Source organism: Mercenaria mercenaria, chromosome 10, assembly GCF_021730395.1.
Source record: "Mercenaria mercenaria strain notata chromosome 10, MADL_Memer_1, whole genome shotgun sequence".
Classification (NCBI taxonomy): Eukaryota; Metazoa; Mollusca; class Bivalvia; order Venerida; family Veneridae; genus Mercenaria; species Mercenaria mercenaria.
This window is the reverse complement of record NC_069370.1, coordinates 34,753,478-34,768,503: the sequence shown is the minus strand read 5'-3', so window position 1 is coordinate 34,768,503 and position 15,026 is coordinate 34,753,478. Positions and strand designations below refer to the sequence as shown.

The 15,026-nt window shown below is 35.9% G+C and overlaps 1 protein-coding gene across 4 annotated transcripts; it reads left to right on the top strand.

Moving 5' to 3' along the window:
- Window positions 1-267: 267 nt before the first annotated feature.
- Window positions 268-14,310, top strand: LOC123560417 (uncharacterized). Of its 4 annotated transcripts, none has more exons than XM_053552723.1 (6): window positions 268-362; window positions 2,143-2,292; window positions 10,652-10,731; window positions 12,219-12,293; window positions 13,015-13,138; window positions 13,712-14,310. In XM_053552723.1, exons 1-6 carry the CDS (start codon window positions 341-343, stop codon window positions 14,029-14,031), a joined length of 771 nt encoding a protein of 256 aa, XP_053408698.1. In that variant the 5' UTR covers window positions 268-340; the 3' UTR covers window positions 14,032-14,310. The 4 variants fall into 4 exon arrangements, with proteins under 4 accessions (XP_053408698.1, XP_053408696.1, XP_053408699.1 ...); XM_053552721.1 differs by lacking the exons at window positions 10,652-10,731; window positions 12,219-12,293; window positions 13,015-13,138 and adding exons at window positions 2,666-2,745; window positions 3,495-3,569; window positions 4,005-4,137; XM_053552724.1 differs by lacking the exons at window positions 10,652-10,731; window positions 12,219-12,293; window positions 13,015-13,138; window positions 13,712-14,310 and adding exons at window positions 2,666-2,745; window positions 3,495-3,569; window positions 4,005-4,137; window positions 4,785-5,366.
- Window positions 14,311-15,026: the final 716 nt, after the last annotated feature.

Sequence of the window (15,026 nt, the reverse complement as noted above, 5' to 3'; positions counted from 1 at the left end):
CAAACGTTTTTGGCTGACCTCAGTATCATATACACATTAGTTATATTTTTACAAAGCGATTAACCATCAAACACCTTCGTTTTTTTTTTTGTCATTATTGCAGAAATAATTCATTTAAACATTGTTTCGCTCTTGGGAAAACAACCGAAGTAGGCAACTTGTTTCAAAATACGAAAAAGTAAACACTGAGGTTTTAGGGAAAGAGAGGTTTAGATAACAAAACACGATATCACTACTTTATACTAATCAGTTACATAAAGATATGAATGACCTTAAAACATGGAATAATTCAGTTCAGAAATGTTTATCTTCTTATACCAATAGAGGCAAGGAAGACAATATGTTATTTTCTCTCATTATATGTAAGTACTTTAAATTATGATCTTAAAAATACACATTATTAATTAACAAATAATCAAGGTATTTGAGTGGTTTGTCGCCAGATTTATCTCAATTCAGAGTTCATATGCGCAGGCATTGAGCCACGAGGACGTTAGTCCGAGTTATTAATTATCTGAGCATCTGAACGACGAACCGTGGTAAATAAAACGTCAAACAAGAAAAAGAACATGACTGTTTTCATTCTTACATGATCCTCGAACTATCTGATAAAGATTGCCTGGCCTAATTTATCCAAGTAGTAATAAAGAGGACGCCAAGTGGATATCTGATGCCATGATTAACGTCAAAATGCTCTCTTACTGGTCTGCGCGTCAACCGTTGTTTATCGCAGAATATATCGATCTTGATTTTCGTAACTTGCAATCAAATCCAGTCATCTTAGAATTGTAAATAATATTATAATGAATTATGAGCTCCAGGAACTCTTGTCCTAGTTTTCCGATAACGCTCATTTCATATCGACGTTTCCGCCCGAATTCATGTGCAACTTCCGTAGCAGCCGTCGGGTAAAGCAATAAATACACCATAGGACTTGATAGCTCACCCGAACACATGTTTTGTGTGATGTATTGTGTCCACTCACCGTCTATTAAACGTCAGTACAGACTTATTCATACAGCATCTCCTTTAAAATCACTAAACCAGAGTTCAAAGTAATGGTCCATGTGTGCTCCCAATCGAACTGGACCATTCGAATCCTTCCCGTTCAGAATTCTGGTTGTCGTGACAAATTAAGACACATTTTCTGTAAGGACCAAAATAAATTGGAAACACAAAGTCACAGATTTCCCTCAAACGGACTTTTTCTTGAAGAGCATGCAAATTTAGGATAATCTTTTTTTTTTCATTCTTTCAATTTATATTCCAGTTACCATGGAAACGAGGAGACAATTTTCGAACTGCCTTAATCTAAACCAAATCAAGGGTGTGTCCTTTATTTTTGTACTTGTATTTTTTGTAGGCAAATGAACAAGGTTTCATACCATACTAGTATGATCTAGAGTTTCAAATGCAAGGAAAATTATATTTATGGAGCAAAGCACAAGTCTTAGTAGTAAATTCTATTTATTTGTATAAAGGGAAGATGGTATATTAAAAAATAATTATAAAAACTTAGTGGGACATTCAGACACATTTTTGTAGTTGATGATTTGGGATGTTTTTCCAAATTTTACTACCTCCCCTTGATGTTTTTCCTTTAGAAAAACTCAAAAAGCTTAACTAAATTTACTTCCTGGATTTTCCTGAAATCGATTTCCTACTCGGATTTTGCAAGATTTTAGTATATGCTATCAGAAATGGCCATTTTTCACAATAAGTAGAATATTCCCGTTACCGTGGTAACCAAAGCTGATTCATATATTTTCACCCCTAAATTCTTCATATATTCATATATGGCTTGAATGCTAAAAAGGTTGCAAATATGAAGTAATTCTGAGATTATGAGTTTACGGCCCCTTCTTTTTTTTACTTACAGAGTATTGATCTTGATTGCATTCCGATATTCATCAGAAAGTGGAAGTTGACAACACACAATTTAACTGGATCTTCCTATGAAATGGGGTGTACAATTTTGTAATTGATATTCATTAACCAATACATAATGCAATGTCCGAGAGTCTGAATTTCACCTGGTGTTCGAATATCTTCGCACTTCTACATTGCTTGGTCTTTTCATTCAAGCATGTCAATTTTCCATATCAACAGAAAACAGTTCATAAATAATTGTTCACTTTTCAGCAACTTTACTTTGCGGAAGCATCGTGCCAGCGCGGGGATGCAAGGATATTGACACGGCGGCCTGTATACAGATGTCTAAACAAAGACCGGACCTCTGCTCAGACCAAACAATCGCCAAAAATGCATGTCCTGCGTTCTGTAAACTATGCCGTACGTATTTGTATTGAATAAATACTCATTTTAACCTATAGTCAAAAACCAGTACGTCGCAACTTATAGGAAGGAAGACTTAAACATTTGTTTGAAGGTTTTTGCTCCGGAGAGGTTTATTAAATAAAAAAAACTAGCTGAAATGGAATAATTAGTGTTTGTCACATCGTTAATGCTGTGTATAATCATAATTTTCCAGCCAGTAAGGCCTACCGTGCACCTACCCCGCCTCCCCCCCTTCCTACACACACACACACACACACACACACACACCCACAACTAGAAATGTAACTTCCAAATTGTATTGCAGTGTATATGCCAAAAGATATGTTAAGTTAGAAATGTTTAGTTTATACATTTTTATCACTTTCAGCGCCGGTATGCTATCACTGCAATACGACAGTACAGGACTATCATCTATGTACTAACACTATGACCTGTCCAAACGGATCAGTATGTCTTCGTTATTTCACTTTTTTTTTTTCAAAATACACATGCTTTGAATGAAGGTAAAGGACCCATAATGAAGTCGGCAATTTCCGTGCGTTTACGTATTCTCACCGAATTCTATTTCGGCATCATTCGGCCCGGATGATACATAAGCGGAGAATGCCGAAATCGTATACGGAGAATATGAATACGTGAACGTTAAGGCTGAGCCGAAAAAATTAACCTGTTTGTGACTCTGACCTTTGGCACGAACTCAAAGGTTAAAATCTTTTCCCTCCAGTTGTGTGGCCGACTTTTGATCCGAAATAAGACACAACCTTGATTATTCTACTTTATTTTGCCACGTTGCATGAAAATTCCATACGGAGATAGTGGAAGAAGGAATGACCTCAATATCTGAAATGACATTAATATTTAATTCCGTGGTGACCGTCCGACAGAAGAGTCGGTGACTATATTAAAACGAATTTTGTCCCTCGAAGAACGTCGTGATTGTAATATTAATTAAGATTAAGGTACACACGCTGTATGAAGAATTACATCACAAAATGATAGTAACTTAATGTGGAATAGCCCCATTCTTATCTTATATTTTTATCTTAATGTTCTAAACAGTTTCATATATTTTAAACTTTGAATTAATTTTGTCAAGTTTGTCACACGAAAAAGGTAATACCGCGTTTTCCCGAGCGTGTTTTTTTTTTCAAGTATGTATTAACCATTAATAGGTATTCATTTGCTTGTTTTTAAAGGTATGTATGAGAAAGGAGCTGAAATCTATATATGATGGACACCACGAGTATGAATTGACTTGTGCACAAAAACAGGTAACACATTTATTTCAAGGTGTGCACAGTCTGACAGTACTTATTTTAGACATACCAATATTCGTAGCATACCCACTCTTACCGTGTATAACCGGTTACGCTAATTAGCGGTTGAAACTCCGATTCATTGCAAATGTTACGTTTATATGTGGTTACTTAAAAGGCAGATTACAAACCAAGGTTGAAGATAAATATTTAGATATCAGCTCAAATTTGTAGATCTGAAACAAAACCCGTAAGGTAATGCTACCGTGAAAGTGTTACGACCAATGACCGATTTGGCACAGTGACACATACCTTTAATGAAATACAAAATAAATTATTTTGTTAAGTCATGCATGTATCATAAATTGTTCAAGCTAGTAGACAACTGTGTTTTTCTTAATAGTTTCCAAAGCGTTAATTTTAATATTGATATTCGCATTGTTGTTTAAGGAATGTGATAATCCGTGGAATGGTTCGGGACCTTTTGGCAAAAGGGACATAATGTCACGTGACCTTTCTGTGACATGCTGTATAGAAGATCTTTGCAATTACCATATGCCGTCACTAACAACTCCAAAATCAAGTACAGTCTTAATTCCACTCCACTAAATTGCTTAATTTAGAAAATTACGTTTTGGGAAGAAAACATTTTACCCATTAAATAAAACTTGCTTCAATATCAATATAACCATAAATCAAACTGCGTTATTGATATTTTTCATTTAATTAAAAATAACATGATTTTGGCATAAATTTGGAGGCCAGAATTCACCAAAAATCTTTATTTTCCCTGATAATCAATTTTAAAGGGACATTTTTGTTTTTTCCAAACACAGTTTGAAGTAAAGAGAAAACGATGAGTTTAAATGCAGGTTAGTTTATACATAATTTATTTTAGGTCGATTGTGAAGGAAGTTCTACAACTTATATTAATCACTCTCGACACCTCATTCCTGATGGAATCCATCGCCACGAGGGTATGAGAGAAGAGGCCAGTTTCTGCCCTTTTAATGCTGAGCGCCAAGCAAGGGAGACACTGGTACCATTTTTTACGTCTTTGGTATGACGCGGCCGGGGATCGAACCCACGACCTCCCGCACTCGAAGCGGACGCTCTACCACTAGGCTATCGAGGCGGTAAATGCAGGTTGTATAACCATCTTCTTTATATCATGTGATCTTTAGTACCGATTTCACCGCACCTATAATTATGTTCAATTTTGTTTTGCAGATTGTGTGAAAGATTTGATTTAAGTCGTTGACGAAACGGACAGGATTCAACCGTATGAAAATACATTGATTTCGTTTTTAAATAATGTCGTTTCGGGTCTGCCAGTGAACGAAGCGGAGATCCACGTGGCCCTTGGCTTGTTTTCTAATAACTTCAGACCTATATTCGACCTAAATGAACTCCACTCAAAGTCCGAAATACTAAATGCTCTAACTAGCCAGACGCTTTCAGGTGAACATCGTGGGGATTCAGAATGGGCTTTAAGCTACATTCTTGAACATGCACTCACACCAGCTTCCGGTGACAGACCGGAAGCCCCAAATGTTGTGCTCATGGTAACAACTCATAGTGCGGCTAGAGCGACGCACATGCTATTGAAAGAAAACCAAGTGCATATTAAGGCAGAGGTCATCTTAGTGCAATTTGGACATGCAGACTTTCAGCAACTGGCCTCCGGCACCAGCCACGACTTCCATCTGTCGTCAGGAAACCAGCTGCCCCATATAGTACAAAATGTGACAAGTTTAATTTGTTGATATTTTCAATTTGATGTAGAATAAAATAAATCTCATCATTAATATTACATTTTCGTCTGTGTGCTTAAGCACCAAGCCGGTTACTCACTTGTCAGCAAGTTTGTTTTTTAGTACTTAACAAAACCCCTTCGTCACGGTAAACTTAATGGCAAGTAGACGTTGAAATATGATTATTTCTACAAAAATCTTACAATATAAAAGTATTTATCATCAATTTGTAAGAATATGCTGAAATTTGGTATGACATAAAGCCTGTCAAAAAGCGTTTGGATTTGATTACCTTATTATGTTATGCCCTTAGTATGATAAGCAAAGTTTGTAAATGTATGACGAAAGATGTGTCTGTCAACTCTAAACTGGCGTTTTAGTTAATTGTCAATGACCATACAAAAATTGTTGATTTTGCGATCATTTTATTTATAATTTGAAATTTACGTTTGGAACTGTTTGGTTTTATACAAACTGATTCGGTTTGTCAAGTATTAGTTCCATGATTGGGATTGGAAATTCATCAACAGGCAGTTTAAGCATGAAATAGGAAAAATAGCGCTACTGTCGCTTAGAGAGTGTTGTTGGCGGATGGTCCATGCTGCTTAATTATATGAATTAAACGATACACCGTCTCTTGACATTACACTCTTTCTGTTAAGTCTATATTATGAAAATACAACCAATTTAAACAAAAAGGAGAATCGTTTAAAGTAGAAAATTAGTAAGGAACGAGCACATCTATCAAGGGTTTAAAGTTGGACGTTCATTTTTATTTAGATCATCAAGAAAAAATGAACATTTTTAGATCTACTGACCTCTTTGTCATATACACGTGAGATATATTTTTATAAAGCGTTGGTAAACACCTTCGTTTTTTGTCATTATTGTAGAAATAATTCATTTAAACAGTATAACAATTTACTTTATTTTGTTCTGAGAAAATGATCGAGGTGGGCAACTAATTTCGAAATAGAGTCCAAAACCGTTTTCTCGACTTCAGTAATTTCGATATTTCGATATCTCCCGATTTTCTTCCTTCTTATTTCATATAAATCAACTACGAATATCTCGATTTGGTTATTTCGATTTTTTTTTCGATATTTCGACTAAATTTCAATCTTCCCAACTTTGAACTTTACTCTATTTCGACTGTGGACATAAATCGTCTGCCAAACGAAAAGCTGCACGCGCTTGTATTCGCTCCATTGTCGTCTGCCGCTGTGTATGGAAAAGTAAACGCAGCTGTATTTAAAGACCTACCACGACCTAGTGACCTATTTTTTCCTCCTACATGAACATCGTAAAAATCCTTCTAATAATACTGGTTTAATACAGCTATATTACAAAATTTCAGGTGGACAATTTAGGCCCTCCCTGAATTAATTTAACCCTTTCGCTGCCGAGGAACCAATAACGTCATGTACACTTATTTGCCAAGGCACTTTCCTGGAAATCACCTTTGTTTTGACAGAATAGTTTAGAGGCTTTATTGTTCACAGAATGTATACAAAACCTATTATTTTTAGAAAGAAAAATAATAAATGCGTACAAATGAACAAATTTATTCTACAAAAAGTCTTGTTTTACTTTGAAATATGCTGACGTAAATGTGGGACGGGTATACCCGTCCTACATGTAGACAGCGAAGGGGCTAGATGGGGAAGAATATCACCGTAAACAGCTATAAATTTTTGAAGAATCTGCTTAGTTTGTAAACCAATATTTAGAAAACAAAGCAATATGAAGTACCTAATTTCCTTATCGAATCTTCGACCTTTAGATGAAATATTGGAGTTGTTTTCTCTACTTTACCCAGCAGTTGAATCGCCGTCCGCCATTTTGAAATGTGGAAATACAAGTCACTTAGGTCATTATGGGCTTTCCTATGTACAGTATTCTAAAACTACAATAGCAAACACAGACGGGAAACCTTCTTTTGATATGATTGGTTGCTCTGGGATAAATTCATTTGACGTCATTTGCATCGTCTTGTAGGCAAATAGGCTGACATAGTAGTGGGACGGGTATACCCGTCTTGTAGGCAGCGAAAGGGTTGTGTTTTTACAACTTCATCTGCAAAGTTATTCAGTCAATCTCCTTACAGTATAGTTTAAAAAACATAGATAAATAACAATCTTACCTTGTAGAAACAAAGTTTGGTCTAAACTCAACTTAATACAGCAGATACTATGCATACTGTCGTATTCATTCAATACAACGATTAGACATTAAACACCATGATTGTCTTGGCCTAATAAATGTCACTCTCAATTTGCAACGAGATACTTGTACTTTTGAATTTATTCATGCAAATCGTGTATAATGGAAATACAAAAAAAAAAAATAGTAGTTCTGTGGCCCGTCTTTAATTGAGATTTTAGGGAAAGAGAGTTTTAGATAACAAGACACGATATCGTCTCTTCAGTTACATAAAGACACGGATGACCTTGAAGAAAATTAAATAGTTTAATTCAGAAAATTTCAAATGTTTATCTACTTGTACTAATAAAGGCATGGAAGACAGTATGTTATTTTCTCTCATTATAAGTAAGTACTTTATGTTATGATCTTAGAAATACACATTGTTAATTAACAAATAATCAAGGTATTTGAGTGGTTTGTCGCCAGATTTATCTCAATTTAGAGTTCAGATGCGCAGGCATTGAACAACGGGAACGTTAGTCCGATTGGTAATTATCTGAGCATCTTAACGACGAACCGCGGTAAATAAGACGTCAAACCAGAAAAAGACCATGACTGTTTTCATTCTTACATGATCATTGAATTTTCTGATAAAAATTGCTTGGCTTCATTTATACAAGTAGTAGCCTAATAAAGCGGACGCCATGTGGAAATCTGACGTCATGATTGGCGTCATAATGCTCTCTTACTGGTCTGCACGTCAACCGTTGTCTATGGCAGAATAATATAGATCTTGATTTGCTTCTTTGTTTAACTTCCAATCAAATCCAGCCGTCTTAGAATAGTAAATAATATCATAATGAATTACATGGAACTCTTGTTCTGTTTTTCGATATCGACTTTTTTCCCGAATCCACGTGCAACTTCCATGGCAGCCGTTAGGTAAAGCAATGAATTACCTTACCTACTTTACCTTACTTGATAGTTCACCCGAGCATCAAGTGCTTTGTGTGATGTATTGTGTCCACTCACCGTCTGTTAAACGTCAGCACAGAATTATTCATACAGCATCTCCTTTTAAATCACTAAACCAGAGTTCACAGGAATGGTCCATGTGTGTTCCCATTCGAACTGGACCATTCGAATCCATCCCGTTCAGAATTCTGGTTGTCGTGGTACATTAAGGCCAATTCTTTGTAAGGACCAAAATAAATTGGAAACTCAAAGTCACAGATATCCCTCAAACTGATTTTTTCTTGAAGATCATGCAAATTTAGGATAATCCTGTTTTTCATTCTTACGATTAATACTCCGGTTACCATGGAAACGAGGGGCTGCCTAAATCTAAAAAAATCAGGGGTGTATCCTTTATTTTTGTACTTGCATTTTTTAAAGGCAAATAAACACGGTTTCATACCAAACTAGTATGATCTAGATGCAAGAAAAAATATATTTATGGAGCAAAGCGCACGTTTATATTGTGCTAACATCTTGAAAAGTTCACAGATCTCAATAGTTGTATAAAGGGAAGATGCATGATATTTTAAAACGAAATATAAAGCGTAGTGGGACATTGAGACACATTTTTGTAGATTTAGGCCAAAATTTCACAAAATGTAGAATATTCCCTTTACCATGGTAACCAGAGCTGATTCATATATTTTCACCCCTAAATTCTTCATATATGGCTTGAATACTAAAAAGGGTACAAAATATGAAGTAATTCTGAGACTATGAGTTTCCTGCCCCTTCTTTATTATTTTTTTTGGTACTTACAGAGACTGAACCTTAATTGCGTTCCGATACCAATCAGAATGTGGAAGACCGAGGCAGTCAGTTGACTACACACAATCTTCCTTTGAAATGGGGTGTATACTTTTGTTAATACTCATTAACAAATACATATTGCAATGACCGAGCCTGGTATTCGAATATCTTCGCACTTCTACATTGATTTGTTATTTCATTCAAGCATGTCGGTGAAAACAGTTTATAAACAATTGTTCACTTTTCAGCAACTTTACTTTGCGGAGGTATCGTGCCAGCGCAGGGATGCAAGGCTATTGACACGGCGGCATGTGTACAGATGTCTAAACAAAGACCGAACCTCTGCTCAGACCAAACAATCGCGAAAAATACATGTCCTGCGTTCTGTAAACTATGCCGTACGTATTCGTATTGAATAAATATTCCTTTCAACCTATAATTTTTGAAAAGCCAGTACGTCGCAACTTATACAGAATATATAATGTCATTTGTAAGACTAAAACTTTTTGTTTGAAGGGTTTTGCTTTGGAGCGGTGTATTAAGTACAAAACTAGCCTGAAATGGAATAATTAGTCTTTGTCACACCGTTAATGCAGTGTATAAACATAATTTTCCAGCCAGTAAGGTCTAACGTACACCTACACCCCCCCCCCCCACACACACACAACTAGAAATGTATCTACCAAATTGTTTTGCAGAACCTACTGTGTGGAAATTAAAAAAAACTGTTCCCCTCAAAAAATCTTTTGAATTATAATATTATAATATTATATGATTTCTATGGCAACCGTATCTAAGCTCCTTAGTCGTCATCATCGGAGTATCATCCACATATAGTTGTCATTTCTAAAAATCAACGGTTGCCATGGAAACAACGAAATCATATATGTTTAAAAATATGCATTTCATGGGATTCGTTCTATTATCACACAGTTAAAAATGCCAAACAATTTGGAACTTATGGAAAATTGTCTCTTGTGTATGTGTGTGTTTGGGATGGTAGGTAGACCTTACATCCCGACCTACATATGAGCCGCGCCATGGGAAAATCAACATAGTGGCTTTGCGACCAGCATTGATCCAGACCAGCCTGCGCATCCGCGCAGTCTGGTCAGGATCCATGCTGTTCGCTAACGGTTTCTCTAATTGTTATAGGCTTTGAAAGCGAACAGCATGGATCCTGACCAGACTGCGCGGATGCGCAGGCTGGTCTGGATCCATGCTGGTCGCAAACCCACTATGTTGGTTTTCTCATGGCGCGGCTCAATTATATTTATCATAACGTTCCATTCGTACACTTGGTAATCCGGTCCGTGACAACTCAAATGTTTACAACACTTGTTGTTCGCTGTGTATATGCCAAAAGATATATTAAGAACTATCATAGTATAAGAAATGTATAGTTTATATATTTTTCATTATCACTTTTAGCGCCGACATGCTATCACTGTAACACGACAGTACAGGACTATCATCTATGTACTAACACTATGACCTGTCCAGGCGGATCAGTATGTCATCGTTATATTCCTTTTTTTAAAAAAAAAATACACACATTTTCATAAGCTTTTCCGTACGTTTAAGGACGGATTACACCAAACCGGAAGTGACTACTCAGTGTTACATGTGAAGTAGTCCAAAATGTAGTTCCATGCTATGGATGAAATCTGGTATAATGAGTGACATGAGGAGGTGACAGTTAAATTTTTGGCTTCTGTTTATTGCTTATAGTATTGAGAATAGATCTAGACCATTTTCATTGTAAATTTCTTGGAATAAGTTTTATTCTTTGCGAAAAATGTCTACCTACGCGTAACTGCTAAACGGCTGTTTTAGAGGGTGATGTTTCTCAGAACAGATTATTTTTCTTATATTCAACATAACATGTCAATATTTTTCTATTTTTGATAAGAACACATGTTATACTAAATGATCATATATGGTTTTCATATCATTGAAATGCTCTAAAGTGCTGAAAATGAGGTCTGAATATTTTGTTATTAATATGAAATAAATAAGGAATTGAACTGGTAGAATGTAACCTTTACGTATTCACCGAATTCGATTTCGGCATCCTTCGGCCATAGCAGAAACTTATTTTTCAGAACAAGCGGAGAATTCCGAAATCGTCTACGGAGAAAACGTAAACATACGGAAATTGCCGAGTGTTGTTACGGGTTTACTACCAAGGTCACAAAAGTCACGTATGTGACCTGTCAATAAATGCGTTATATTAATTTATATGGATATTATGTAGTAAATTGATTACTGAAGTAAAACACGTAAATAATTGTTGTTTTAGTTCTTTTACACAGTATTTTTAAGAATGTTAAAATAAATGCCAACTTGGCCGCCACCGAAACACAAGAAAATTCCTCGGTGTTTTTGTATATTCCGTCAAAATTTCATAAAAGTGCCGCAGTTTACAGAGATATGGGCCGGATTTAAACTTCAAGGCTCAAATAATTTACCTTTTTTGTAACTCTGACCTTTGGCTCGAACTCAGAGGCTAAAATCTTTTGCCTCCAGTTGTGAGATTGACTTTTGATAGGAAATAAGACATTTATTTTGTACACCACCTTGGTTATTTTACTTTATTTTACAAGTTGCATGAAATACATTCCATACAGGGATAGTGGTATAAGGGATGACCTCAAAATATGAGCTTGCATTTATATTTTTTCCCGTTGTGATCGTCCGACAGAAGAGTAGGTGACTATCAACTAGACCAATAGAGATATCAATATTTTGTCAATATCAATTAATGTACACATGCTGTATGAAGAATAACATCACACAGTGACGGTAACTTAATGTGGAATAGCCCCATTCTTATCTTATATTTTTATCTTAATATTCTAAACATTTTCATATATCTAAAACTTTGAATTAAGTTTGTCAAGTTTGTCACACGGAAAAGGTAATACCGCGTTTTCCAGACTGATTTTTTCCAGTATGTATTAACCATTAACAGGTATTCATTTGCTTGTTTTTAAAGGTATGTATGAGAAAGGAGCTGAAATCTATATATGATGGACACCACGAATATGAATTGACTTGTGCACAAAAACAGGTAACACATTTAGTTCATGGTTTGCATAGTCTGACAATACTTAATTTAGACATACCAATATTCGTACCATTCCCACTCGTACCGTGTATAACCGGTTACATTAATTAGCGGTTGAAACTCCAAGTAACCTTTATATGTGGTTACTTTAACGGCAAGTTCACAACCAAGGATGAAGATAAATATTCAGATATCAACTCAAACTTATAGATCTGAAACAAAAATCTTATGGTAATGCGGCCTAGAAGGTGTTACGACCAATGACAGGCTAGACACTGTGACACAGATTGCTATAACGAAATAGAAAATAAATGATTTTGTTAAAGGCTCATAATGCTTTGTTTTCATATTGAGTATAAAGTATATTGATTTTTTGTTAAATCCTATTTCTGATAACTATTTCCTCTAATATTTTTAAAGATTCAACCATTGTTGATCATGGAAGGAACTTTGAAGCTATTTGTTTTTGATTAACTTCTTCTATGGCTCTTACTGTAAAAGTTCATGTGTAGTATTAAAAGTAGTGCTTTTCTAACAATGTAATCATGCATAACATCTATTTGGGTAGCTGTTTCATCTGAATTTAACATAGAATTTAAAGCCTTTTGGGACTTTAAGTTGTATATGTATCATAAACTGTTCAAGCTAGCAATCAGCTATGTTTTTTCTGAATAGTTTCCACATCGTTTTATTCTTTATATTATTATTCGCTTTTTTGTTCAAGGAATGTGATAATCCGTGGAATGGTTCGGGCCCTTTTGGCAAAAGGGACATAATGCCACGTGACCTTTCTGTGACATGCTGTATGGAAGACCTGTGCAATTACTATATACCAACTCAAAAACCAAGTAAGGCTTTAATTCCTCTCTTTAAAATGTTATGCTTTGGGTAGAAAATACTTTGCCCCTTTAAAGAAACCTGCATCCATATTAAAATATTAATCAAACTGCATTATTATCTTTTTTAAAAATGAAATCAACATAATTTGGGCATAAATTTGGGGACAAGAATTCACGAGGAGCCTCCGTTGCCAAGTGGTTAAGGTCACTGACTTCAAATTTCTTGCCCCCCCCCCCCCCCCCCCCCACCCCCACCGATGTGGGTTCGAGCCTCATTCGAAGCGTTAAATGACCTATAATTTTGTACTTTTGTCGGTGCGACGTTAAACCAAACAAAACCAGAATTCATGAAAAATCTTTATTTTTCTTGATAATCAATGTTGAAGGGACATTTTCGGTTTGTTCAAGCACAATGAAAAGTTTTCCATAATTACCAGCCATGTAAAATGAAATTTAATCTAATTATTTTAAGTTAAAAGTAAGTTTAAATGCAGGTTATATAACCGTGTTCATCAGTCGCGTGTGACTTTTATAGTACCGATTTCACCGCACCCTATAATTATGTTCAATTTTGTTTTGCAGATTGTGTGAAAGATTTGATTTTAGTCGTTGACGAAACGGACAGGATTCAACCATATGAAAATACTTTGATTTCGTTTTTAAACAATGTCGTTTCGAGTCTGCCAGTGAATGAAGCGGAAATCCACGTGGCATTAGGCCTGTTTTCTAATAGCTTCAGACCTATATTCGACCTTAATGAACTCCACTCTAAGTCCGAAACACTAAATGCTCTAAATAGCCAGACGCTTTCAGGTGCAGATCGTGGAGATACACAAGAAGCCTTAAACTACATTCTTGAACATGCGCTCACACCAGCTTCCGGTGACAGACCGGCAGTCTAAAATGTTGTACTCATAGTAACAACTCACGGTGCGGCAAGATCGGCAAAGGTGTTAATTAAAGAAAACCAAGTACATATTAGGGCAGAGGTCATATTAGTGCAATTTGGACATGCAGACTTCCAGAACCTGGCATCCGGCACCAGCCACGACTTCCATCTGTCGTCAGGAAACCAGCTGCACCAAATAGTACAAAATGTGACAAGTTTAATATGCTGACATTTTCAATTTGATGTAGAATAAACTTAATCGCATCATAAATATCGTATTTTCGTTAATGTGCTTCAACGCTAAGAGTTACTCACTTAGATTGAATAAACCTAGTCTTTAATGGAACACCGAACTGAGGGTTTACCGACATTGCCATAACTTTTAGCCATATATCGCTATTATCTTTGAGCAAGACTGGAAGCAATTTTCTCGGCGAAGCCTAAATTGCTCATCATATATTCTCCAAGCGAAGTCTTGTCTACGAAAGGCTGAGATATATGACAGAAGTTCAGAGCACGCTTGAGGGTATCAAACTAAATAGATATCCATGAATATAAGAAAGGCATCTGTCCATTGCTCAATATTTTTAATTTGTCAAAACTGCCCTTTTCTCGAGTTTCTAAAAAGCCTTCTGATGACAAAACTGTGCGCTTTTCATTCTGAGCAGCCAGATCAGAAGCAAACTTTAACAACATAGCAATATTGATATACTTTCCCGCCCAAATCTTTTTCTTTTAAATGTAATGGAATTTGGGCGCCCTAGCTATCATTTACGGTAGACAGAACTGAAACATTTACTTCTGATGCAAGGTACGGAAAGTTCTGTCTTAAATTTTGTTGGCTGCTGAAAACATTGCTCTGAATTTTGAATTCCGTTATTATGAAAGTTTCTGTTACTGTCTGGATTCAGACTAAATGCATGCACAAGTGACTCACCATGGTTAGGCAAGAAGTCTTGGTCTTGATGATCTGCATTTTTTTGTCTGCATACCGGACGAGACAAGCTG